General features: G+C 39.4%; 1 protein-coding gene across 1 annotated transcript in view; it reads left to right on the top strand.

The window, feature by feature from the left end:
• Positions 1-12,077, top strand: part of ANAPC1 (anaphase promoting complex subunit 1) — a 100,044-nt gene that overhangs the window by 30,073 nt on the left and 57,894 nt on the right. The window contains exons 18-21 of the mRNA XM_070380061.1: positions 2,162-2,236; positions 6,966-7,234; positions 10,151-10,230; positions 11,028-11,188. Of these exons, the coding sequence (XP_070236162.1) occupies positions 2,162-2,236; positions 6,966-7,234; positions 10,151-10,230; positions 11,028-11,188 (585 nt within the window). The remainder of the gene's footprint in view (positions 1-2,161; positions 2,237-6,965; positions 7,235-10,150; positions 10,231-11,027; positions 11,189-12,077) is intronic.

Here is a 12,077-nt window from a genome sequence, read left to right as displayed (position 1 = left end):
TTTGTTTTGTCCAGATATATCCTCTTTGTTTTCAGTAAAGTAATAGGGTGGAGAGTAAAGAGTACAGAATTTCTGCCAATGACCAGCTATGTGACTCTGGAATTTCTTTGGGCCTTCCTGAATTTACTGATGTTAAATGACGGCTCTGGGCCAGATGATGTTTCTTTTTGGTTCACAGGTTCTGTGAGTGGTTGCATCTGAGGTTAACTGTTCTGTCCTTTGGGATGCTCATATTTTCATCAGATATTGAGTCCCTGCTGTGGGCGAAGCATGAAGCCAGGCTTTTCAGATAAGCATTAGGCAAGATAGGTAGTTCCTCCCATTGAATCAACTGTCCTAGGAGAAAGCAGATAAATGAATATTTTGTAGTCGGATTATGATAGATCAAGGTCAGTGATCCACAGGATTACATAACAGGGTTGGCTAAGCAGTGACATATTAAAATAATGAAAATGAAACATCCATATGTGTGACAGAAAGGTATCTGTATCAGTTTCCACTATTCTTTCCCGTAACTCCAGGTCTTAATGAATTTGACAACCATAACAGGGGTGTTCTTTCTGATTGTGGGACTTAGACTGTGTATGTGTATGCATGCTGTATTTGGTTAAAGTTTCAGGTAAAATCATTTCATTTGTTGCTTTGATTTTACTCTTGTCATTTTTGTTTTTTGATAATATTGTATATAAGTTGGGCTCAGTTTTTTTGTGTGTTTTTTAATACATTCTTTTAAAAAAATTCTTTGCCATTATGGTTTATCACAGAACATTGAATATAGTTCCCTGTGCTGTACAGTAGGACCTCATCCTTTCGATATTGTAAATGTGATAGTTTGCATCCACCAACCCCAGACTCCCAGTCCACCCCTCCCTCCTCTCGTCCCTGGGCAGCGGTAAGCCTGCTCTCTGTGTCTGTGAGTCGCTTCTGTTTTGTAGGTAGGTTCATTTGTGTCACACTTCAGATTCCACAGTGAATGAGATCATACAGTGTTTTGTCTTTTTCTTGGGCTGTTTTCTTTGAATACTTCATAAGAAAACCTGTTCTTTTGATCAGTTCTAAAATTAACTTTATTCAGTTTTATATTTAAATATTCAGTTTTAAATATTGCTGTTTACGTTTAGTTTTTATGTATAAATCAACTTTCAGATGAATGAGATTGATAAATATGTAGGTTTCTATAGCATAGGAAAATAGACCATTTTCCTTTTATACGGTTATGATTGAAGAACTAATAGTTCAGTGACTGTGCAAAGTAGCAGAAGGGGCTAAGGTTATGCCAGAGAAAATTGGATTAGGCTGAACTTTTAGAAAACTGCTTTTATGTAACTGTATTAGGATAGGCTATTATAACAGAAAGCCGTTGAAAGATATAGTGGCATATACAACAGAAATGTGTATCTTGTTCCTTTAACAGTGCTTAGCAGGTAAACAGGCCACATGGTTTAATTAGGGACCCAGGCTAATGGAGCATCTGTCCTCTTCAACCTGAGGCTTCAAAGATCACCTTAGAGTTGACACCACCCAGTCAGATTCGAGGGATAGAGCGTAGGGGAGCACGCATGGGAGGTTTTCATGAACTAGTCTGGCATTGATGACGTCCACTCTCATTGATAGTCACTGTCACAGGGCCACATCTCACTGTGAGGCCTGGGATACAGCAGCCTGGCTGTGGGTCCAGAAGAAAGAGGAGAACTCAGATTTTGGAGAGCACCCATTTCTGCCAGAGAATTGTTGGGCTGTCACTATAGACAGACTCCAAATATATGTCTAAATGTATGTTTGCTTAGCTCTGACATTTGGCTAACATTGGGTTGATTCTCTGAGACTGGGTGTGTTTTGGATGTGACTAATGGTCCTTGTTCTACCAGTGGAGTGAAGGTCTACGTCATGAGAGAGGTGAGGAGGAAAGGAAGCTACTGTTGCAGAACCTATGAGCCCAGGCACCAGACTAGATGCTTTATATAGATGATTTCATTTAATCTTCACAATGACCCTAGAAGAAAGGCGTTCGTATCATGTTTTTCCAGATGAGAGAATGAAATTTGATGTCATTCCTCAGTTTCCATAATTGGTAGAACTGATTACTGAGTCCTTTAAGTTGATCTGTTGTAAGTGATAAATTTACATGATTTTTCTCTTCTCTTTTGGGGTTATCTTCCAGTTTGACTTTGAAGGATCACTTTCCCCAGTCATTGCACCCAAAAAGGCAAGGCCTTCTGAGACGGGATCTGATGATGTAAGCATTGTTTTTTCTTGCTGATACAAATTAATTTGTGGATTCTTGTACCAGTCCCCCATATTTGTGGTGTTCGTGTTGATTTGTGCATATTTCTAACAGCTTTTGCTTATTTTAATACTGAATGACAGTTATTTTGAAGGATAGGGCCTGTCAAGTTTTCTGATTATTTATTTACTTTTCTCTTTAATGATCATCTTAAAATTACTAAACATACATAGTGCTGTATGTTATAAATTTGAGTTTATAGATGTTTTACTGCCAATTCATCACCTTAAGTGACAGCATTTACTATGCAGTGTTTCTTTAAGTTCTCAAACATATCAGATTCCTTGGGTATATTCTTGTGTTTCAATACATTCTTTTAAAATTGAGGTATAATTTGCATAAATGGAATGTTTAGATCTTAAATTTACAGTTTGATCAGTTTTGACAAATAGACACTCATGTAATCCACACTGCTGTTAAGGACAAAACATTTCTGTGATTCTATACAGTTCTCTTGAGCCATTTTTAATCAAAGCATCCACTGATTTGATTTCTATCATATGTTAGTTTTGCCAACTCTAAAACTTAATATAAGTAAAATAATATAGTATGTAGTCTTTGGTGTAAAGCTTCCCTCATTCAGCATAATGCTTTTGAGATTCATCGATGTTGCAGATATCAGTAGTCTGTACCTTATTGGGACAGTAGTATGACTATACCATGGTTTTTATAGTCATTCTTCTGCGGATGTGTATTGCCATTATTTGACTATTATGAAGAAAGCTGGTGCCCACATTCAGGAACTAGTCTTTGTGGACCTGTATGTCCATTTCTCTTGGCTAAATGAATACGTAGCAGTGCACTTGTTGGGTCATTGCTGGTCTCTGATTGATTGTACCGTATTGTACTCTGACCAGCAGTACATGAGTTGGGTCGTTGCTGGTCTCTGATTGATTGTACCGTATTATACTCTGACCAGCAGTACATGAGTTGGCCAACATTTGCTGTCAGTGTTTTTCCTTTTAACCATTTGAGTGTGTACAAAGTAGTTTCTCTAAGTGGTTTTAATTTGCTTTTCCCAAATGACTCATCATGTTAGGCACTATTTCACGTGCTTATTAGCTACTTACATATCTTTTTGTGAAGTTTCTATTCAGGTGTAAATTGGATTTTAAAAATATTTATTGATCTAAAGCTCTCTCTATATTTTAGATGTGAGTTCTTTGTCATATGTGTGTTTTGGGAATATTTTCTGCCACTATGTGGCTTAACAGTGTCTTTTGCTGAGAAGAGTTTTTTATTTTGGTTGTCTGACTTATAAATTTTTAATTTTTATGATTGGTTCTATGTCTATTGCAAGAATTTTAAGTTAGAATAATACACTGTATTAAGCCTGACAGAAACACCAATAAATTCCAAGTTTTCATTCCTCTTTCACTTCATCCAGAGGCTCTTTAGTTCTTCTTCACTTCCTGCCATAAGGGTGCTGTCATCTGCATATCTGAGGTTATTGATACTTCTCCCGGCAATCTTGATTCCAGCTTGTGCTTCCTCCAGCCCAGCGTTTCGCATGATGTCCTCTGCATAGAAGTTAAATAAGCAGGGTGACAATATACAGCCTTGACGTACTTCTTTTCCTATTTGGAACCAGTGTGTTGTTCCATGTCTGGTTCTAACTGTTGCTTCCTGACCTGCCTACAGATTTCTCGGAGGCAGGTCAGGTGGTCTGGAATTCCCATCTCTTTCAGAATTTTCCACAGTTTGTTGTGATCGACACAGTCAAAGGCTTTGGCATAGTCAGTAAAGCAGAAGTAGATGTTTTTCTGGAACTCTTGCTTTTTTGATGATCCAGCGGATGTTGGCAATTTGATCTCTGGTTCCTCTGCCTTTTCTAAATCCAGCTTGAACATCTGGAAGTTAATGGTTTTTGTACTGTTGAAGCCTGGCTTGGAGAATTTTGAGCATTACTTTACTAGCATGTGAGATGAGTGTAATCGTGAGATAGTTTGAGCATTCTTTGGCATTGCCTTTCTTTGGGATTAGAATGAAAACTGACCTTTTCCAGTCCTGTGGCCACTGCTGACTTTTCCAAATGTGCTGGCATATTGAGTGCAACACTTTCACAGCATCATCTTTTAGGATTTGAAATAGCTCAACTGGAATTCCATCACCTCCACTAGCTTTGTTCATAGTGATGCTTCCTAAGGCCCACTTGACTTCGAATTCCAGGATGTCTGGCTCTAGGTGAGTGACCACACCATTGTGATTATCTGGGTCGTGAAGATCTGTTTTGTATAGTTCTTCTGTGTATTCTTGCCACCTCTTCTTAATATCTTCTGCTTCTGTTAGGTCCATACCATTTCTGTCCTTTATGGAGCCCATCTTTGCATGAAATGTTCCCTTGGTATCTCTAATTTTCTTGAAGAGATCTCTAGTCTTTACTGTTCTATTGTTTTCCTCTATTTCTTTGCATTGATCACTGAGGAAGGCTTTCTTATGTCTCCTTGCTATTCTTTGGAACTTTGCATTCAAATGGGTATATCTTTCCTTTTCTCCTTTGCCGGGGTCCAGTCCCGGTGGATCCAGGGAATTCGAAGCGGGGACAGCGTCGGTGAGGATCAGGAAACGACTGCTTAATTAAACTTTAATTAAGGATATAAAGAGTAATAGAATAAGGATAGCTCAGTGAGGAAATTCAGTGGAGAAAAGAGGCTGAAATAAGGATAGCTCAGTGAGGAAATTCAGTGGAGAAAAGAGGCTGAATAATTCAGCCAAAAAGTGAGAGAAAGAACGACATGGGGAGACCAAGTTTCGGTGAACAAGGCCCGCACTTTATTTTCCAAAGTAGTTTTTATACCTTAAGTTATGCATAGAGGATAATGGGGGAAGGGGTAGAGTCATGCAGCAAGCCAGGCTTTCTTCCTGCAAACTTATCATATGCAAAAGCTTAGGTGATTTGCATCATCTTCTGGCCCAGAGGCCTGTTAACATTTTAAGACCCTTTCTTCAGAAAACTTATTTTTCTCTAAAGGTGATTGGTCAGGAGCCACCCTCCAAAAGCCTTAGATAAAGTTGCATTCCTACAGAGCAAAGGTGTGGTGGGCTATAACAAGAAAAAGAATTAACTCAAGGGTCCCAGGTTACAAACATTAAAGCTACTACTTACACCAATTATATTAATCAATACACTGCCAGGGACATAGCAGGTAAGGGATATGGAAACTTAGCAGCAAACATTGGCCCAAGAAGTGAAAATCCCTTCACCAATACAATTTCTAATCAATCTTTTAACTGCTCAGAGGAATCTGTATTTAGACAGTTTAGAACTCATGCCTCTCACAGTTGGGAGGCTCTGAGCAATCACATGTGGCCGGAAAAACCTATTCAGGCCGGCTACAGGACTTCCAAAGGAGTTTGTAGGTTGAAACACTGTCACACCCAGGAATTATTAACTGGAGCTGTAAGTTAACGCTTTTTTCAGAGAGGTAGTGGGGGACAGCCCCCCGTAAAGTCAGAGGTGTAGGTGAAAGCACAAAGCAGAAAGTAGGCAGACTCTGGTTTGGGGGGTAGATGCTCGAGAATTTCCGGGGGAACTCCTGAGGCTCGATCCTGCCTTTGCGTATGCCAAGCCTCCTTCCTCATGACCTTTGCGCGGGCGGAGCTCGCTCCCCGCACTCCTTTGCTTTTCGCTTCTCTTCTTTTCTCAGTTATTTGTAAGGCCTCCTCAGACAACCATTTTGCTTTTTTGCATTTCTTTTCTTGGGGGTGGTCTTGATCCCTGTCTCCTGTACAATGTCACTCTACAGACGGACATCACCAGGTGGTCAATACTGAAGTCAGATTGATTATATTCTTTGCAGCCAAAGATGGAGAAGCTCTGTACAGTCAGCAGAAACAAGACCAGGAGCTGACTGTGACTCAGATCATGAACTCCTTATTGCCAAATTCAGAAATTGAAGAAAGTAGGGAAAATCACTAGACCATTCAGGTATGACCTAAATCAAATCCCTTACAATTATACAGTGGAAGTGAGAAATAGATTTAAGGGACTAGATCTAATAGAGTGCCTGATGAACTATGGATGGAAGTTCATGACATTGTACAGGAGACAGGGATCAAGACCATCCCCCAAATAAAGTAGAAATTAAAATAGACTCAATAGTTGTAAAGTGTAGTATAGTTCATATATAAAATTCAGTTGCTTATTAGGCATGTTACTGGCCTCAGCGCCTTGTCAACATGGAAATACATGTATATCAGCTGGATTCAAGTAGATCTCTCCTCTTACCCAAACCCAAATCAGTCTAGTGCTCCCTACACCTGCCTCTCTACACTTCTAGACTTTCCTTTTCTTGTGGCCCATGAGACATTGCCAAAATAATCTTAAATTTTTCTCTTTCAATCTCTGCTTAAGTAGTAGAATTCTTCTACTAAAGTCTCTTCCTTAAAAGGGTATGATTCAAGTGGTTTTTAAAGGTGGCTTGTCTTAATATTTATTCCTGGCACTTGGAAATTGCTTAGCTATTAGGTATTGGTTTCAATTTTTCAGCATTGTGGTTTTTGTTTTTTTTAATAATGTTAACAATGTGAAAATGGAACTTGAGTTGTTTTAAGTGAATTTGATCTTCTTCTTTAATGGTGACATTACAATTATTTAGAAAGTTAATATCCTTTTTATTTTCTTCTTTAATGGTGACATTACAATTATTTAGAAAGTTAATATCCTTTTTATTCTTCTTAGGACTGGGAATATTTACTAAATTCAGACTACCACCAGAATGTTGAGTCTCATCTCTTGAACAGATCTTTGTGTTTGAGTCCTTTGGAAGTTTCACAGATGAAAGATGAGGATTTTTCCCAGAATCTCAGTTTGGACTCTTCTACACTTCTCTTCACTCACATACCTGCAATTTTTTTTGTTCTTCACCTGGTCTATGAGGAACTCAAGTTGAACACTCTAATGGGAGAAGGGGTTCGTTCACTTGTTGAACTTCTCGTCCAGTTGGCAAGGTAAATATTGTTTATAGATTAGAAATTTCAAAAAGGTCATTAGATGACTTAATTCTTGGCCATGAATGTCAAATAGGAACCTTGCAAATAAATTTCTGAATTCTGCTTTCTCAACAAAAAGGAGCATTTTCCATAAGCCACAGAACTGTTTGAAGGGATCCATTGTGTAAGGGCCATGGGTCAGGCTGGGGTTGCAGGGTTTTGTCCTCAGATGAGTGGAAAAGGCAATAGAGTGTGTTACACAGTGAGGATAACCTGCTTGGTTTTCATTTTGACACCATGATTGTGGTGGAAAGTCTGTAATGACACCTGCTGTTTTTATAATGGTGCCTTAGATTCAAATAGTGTTTAAAAGTGAAAGTTGCTCAGGCATGTCCCACTCTTTGTGACCCCATGGACCATAGAGTCCATGGAATTCTCCAGGCCAGAATACTGAAGTGGGTAACCTTTCCCTTCTCCAGAGGATCTTCCCAACCCAGGGATCAAACCCAGGTCTCCCGCATTGCAGGTGGATTCTTTACCAGCTTAGCCACAAGAGAAGCCCAAGAATACTGGACTGGGTAGTCTATCCCTTCTCCAGAGGATCTTCCCGACCTAGGAATCGAACTGGAGTCTCTTGGGTTTTAAGCAGATTCTTTACCAACTGAGCTGTCAGGGTTTAAACTAACAAAACTGTACTTTACATGTAGAAATTGTCAAAGTAGGTACTACAATCCCTGTTCCAGTGATGAGGAAACATGCTTAAGTTTTGTGGGGGGGGGAATTTTTTTTTTTAGTGTGGACCATTAAAAAAATTTTTATTGATTTATTTATTTCTGGCTATGGTGGGCCTTCGTTGATGCTCGAGCTTTTCTCTAGTTGTGGCGAGTGGAGGCTACTCTCCATTTGCTGTGCAGGCTTCTCATTCTGGGGGCTTCTCTTATTGTGGGGCCTGGGCTCTAGGTGTGTGGGCTTCAGCAGCTGAGGCCCCTGGGCTCTGGAGCGCAGGCTCAGTAGTTGTGGTGCCCAGGCTTATTTGCTCTGCAGCATTGGATTTTCCTGCACCAGGGATGGAACCCGTGTCTCCTGCACTGGCAGGCAGGCTCTTTACCACTGAGCCACCAGGGAAGCCGCTCAAGTTCGTTTTTAAGAACAGGTGCCATTTACTAGATGTTGGTTCTCTTTGCTGGTCCTTGGGTGTCCCAGTCTTGTCTTCCCTGTGTCTTTCAGGCTCTTGTAGTGGATCCACAGTAAGACTGTTCTGATGGTTTTTTTTTTTTTTTTTTTTTAATTTAAATTTTTTTATTTTTAACTTTACAATATTGTATTGGTTTTGGCATATATCAAAATGAATCAGCCACAGGTATACAAGTGTTCCCCACCCTGAACCCTCCTCCCTCCTCTCTCCCCATACCATCCCTCTGGGTCGTCCCAGTGCACCAGCTCCAAGCATCCAGTATCGTGCATCGAACCTGGACTGGCAACTCGTTTCATATATGATATTATACATATTTCAGTGCCATTCTCCCAAATCATCCCACCCTCTCCCTCTCCCACAGAGTCCAAAAGACTGTTCTATACATCAGTGTCTCTTTTGCTGTCTTGTATACAGGGTTATTGTTACCATCTTTCTAAATTCCATATATATGTGTTAGTATACTGTATTGGTGTTTTTCTTTCTGGCTTACTTCACTCTGTATAATAGGCTCCAGTTTCATCCACCTCATTAGAACTGATTCAAATGTATTCTTTTTAATGGCTGAGTAATATTCCATTGTGTATATGTACCACAGCTTTTTTATCCATTCATCTGCTGATGGACATCTAGGTTGCTTCCATGTCCTGGCTATTATAAACAGTGCTGAGATGAACATTGGGGTACACATGTCTCTTTCCCTTCTGGTTTCCTCAGTGTGTATGCCCAGCAGTGGAATTGCTGGATCATAAGGCAGTTCTGTTTCCAGTTTTTTAAGGAATCTCCACACTGTTCTCCATAGTGGCTGTACTAGTTTGCATTCCCACCAAAAGTGTAAGAGGGTTCCCTTTTCTCCACACCCTCTCCAGCATTTATTGCTTGTAGACTTTTGGATCGCAGCCATTCTGACTGGTGTGAAATGGTACCTCATAGTGGTTTTGATTTGCATTTCTCTGATAATGAGTGATGTTGAGCATCTTTGCATGTGTTTGTTAGCCATCTGATGGTATTTTTAACAGTCTTTTCTAGCACCTTGTGTTTGGCACTGAACTCAAAATGTTTATACTTAGGTCTTGTTTGAGCCTTTGTGACCCTTGGTGATAAAGTTAAGTTTGAATTAAAATGCCAACCTCTGAGTTAAGGTTGTAGTATATTTTCTGATTTATGCTACCTTCCTTGAGATACTGAAATTCTTTTCTGAGATACGGCAGTTTTAATTGATGGTTAGTTTCTCTTAATGACAAGGCATTACTTTAAGGAAGATACTTTTGTAATGAAATGATTTTCAAACCCTAATCATGGTTCTTCGAAATAGGTAAAATTGGTATAATGTTTTACACTTTATAAGGTATTTCTCATACATATTATTTAATCTTAAAAGCTTGAGGGTGAGTTGACTGGTGTTTCACCATTTTCTAGAAGAAAAATTACTGAGATTCAGAAAGTTGAGTTCCTGAAGATCACACATGTAATAAATTAACAGAGGAGAAATTGGACCACAGATTTCACAGCAATTTTACCCTCAAAATTTATCTAGCAGAAGGAGTTTTGGTTGCATTTGTCATACTGGGCACTTTAAAGTCCAGAAATAAAATACAGAGACTCTAGATGTGGTTGTCTTCTTTCTCCTAAGTAAATGTTTTAAATTAAAAAGGTCAACTGATGAGTCTTGTTAACTGTTTGGGAGGAGAATGCCATAATACCTTGCTTGTTAATTCCTTTTATATGTTCCATTGTTTTAGGGACTTAAAATTGGAGCCTTACATAGATCATTACTATAGAGACTACCCAACACTTGTCAGAACTACTGGACAAGTGTGCAATTGACCAAGGTAAGTGTTTTGCTGTTAAAGATTTTTCTCAACAGTGTACTGACCTTTGCTTGTGTTTTTCTTGGTATATAGCAGAGGATATATTTCTTACTGTTAACCTCTAAATCAGGGATAGTGTCTTTACACCAGGCAGATTTTAGTTTGTAGTGTTTGATCTCTGACTTGCAGTAAGCCATAGCTTCTTCAGTGTGGGGGGTTGGGGGGTGGATTTTACTCATCCCCAAGGTTCTGCCTTGCAAAAGCTTAGAGCTTCCAGTGCCAAGGATGCTTTGCTATCCTGTGTGGTCCAGTTAGTAACCACCCACTGTGTGCTATTTTAGTTAATTAAACTAAAAATTCATTTCCTCAGTTGCCCTGGCTACATTGCAAGTGCTCAGCAGTCATATGGGGCTGGTGTTTGCTGTATTGAACAGTACAGATACAGAACAGTTTCATAGCCATTGTATTGTCTTAGACCCTGAGTTAAATGGACTCTAGATTGGGGCCCAGTTGTTAAAACAGAGCAGAATCCTGGGTGTCTTGTCTTTTCTCATCATTAGAGTTAGGGCAGAAAATTTTGGTGACATTCTTTATATGCCTTGAACATAAGAATTTGCTAAATTTCCATCCAGGATCAGATAAAATATTAGTTAAATTCCACATATGTGATCAGATACTTACTGTGGCAGAAAACATGAAGCATTTTGGAGAATATGGAAAAAATGTTACTGATTGTTTTCAGATGACAGGCATTGTTGATAATCTTTCCTCTGAATTAAAACAGTATTGTTTTAGTGTATTCTTGCATCTTTTTCTGAAGGTCAAACGGGATCTATGCAGTACCCGCCATTTTTCACTCCTGAGCCACCTAGTGTTTATCAGTGGGTGAGCTCCTGTCTGAAGGGGGAAGGAGTGCCCCCCTATCCTTACCTCCCCGGAATATGTGAACGTGGCAGACTTGTAGTCTTGGTATGTATTCAGTGTGTTGCCAAACTTGTTTGTTTTTTGCTTTTTAACTTTCAGTGTAATGTAAAAAATTATCATATAGAAAAATTACCTCCCCCCCCCATTTTGTGTATTGCTCTGTGGATTTCAATAAATGTTGAGTTCATGTAATCCCTCCCATAATTAGAATTCAGAATGGTTCTATCAACCCCCTCAGAAAATTCCCTCCTGCTTTTGAGATTCATTCAGGTATTGCTGTAGCAGCAGTTCATTGCACTTAATTGCTGAGTGTTGGCTATACGTTGTGTGGATATATATATCACATTGGTTTATCCATTCATCCACTGAAGATACTTGAGTTGACTCCAGTTTTTAAGCAGTTATGAATACAGCTGCTGTAGACATTCAAGTCTAGGTTTTTGTGTGAACAAAAGTTTTCATTTCTCTAGGGTAGGTACCCAGAGGTGGGATTGATGGCCATATAGCAAGTATATATAAGATTAATGTATTTAAGAAACTGTAAGCTGTTTTTCAGAGTCTCTGTTATTGTCATTGTTGTTCAGTTGCCAAGTTGTGTCCAACTATTTGCGACCCCATGGACTGCAGCAGGCCAGGCTCCTCTGTCTTTCAGTGTCTCCCAGAGTTTGCTCAAATTCATGTCCATTGAGTCAGCGATGCAATCTAACCATCTTATCCTCTGCCACCCTCTTCTTTTGCCTTCTTCCCAGCATCAGAGTCTTTTCCAATGAATTGGCTCTTTGCATCAGGTGGCCAAAGTATGGGAACTTCAGCTTCAGCATCAGTCCTTCCAATGAATATTCAGGGTTGATTTCCTTTAGGATTGACTGGTTGGACCTTCTTGCAGTCCAAGGCACTGTCAAAAGTCTTCTCCAACACCACAGTTCAAAAGCAT

This window comes from Bos mutus, chromosome 11, assembly GCF_027580195.1.
Source record: "Bos mutus isolate GX-2022 chromosome 11, NWIPB_WYAK_1.1, whole genome shotgun sequence".
In the NCBI taxonomy this organism is placed as follows: domain Eukaryota; kingdom Metazoa; phylum Chordata; class Mammalia; order Artiodactyla; family Bovidae; genus Bos; species Bos mutus.
This window is presented reverse-complemented; position numbering and strand designations above follow the sequence as displayed.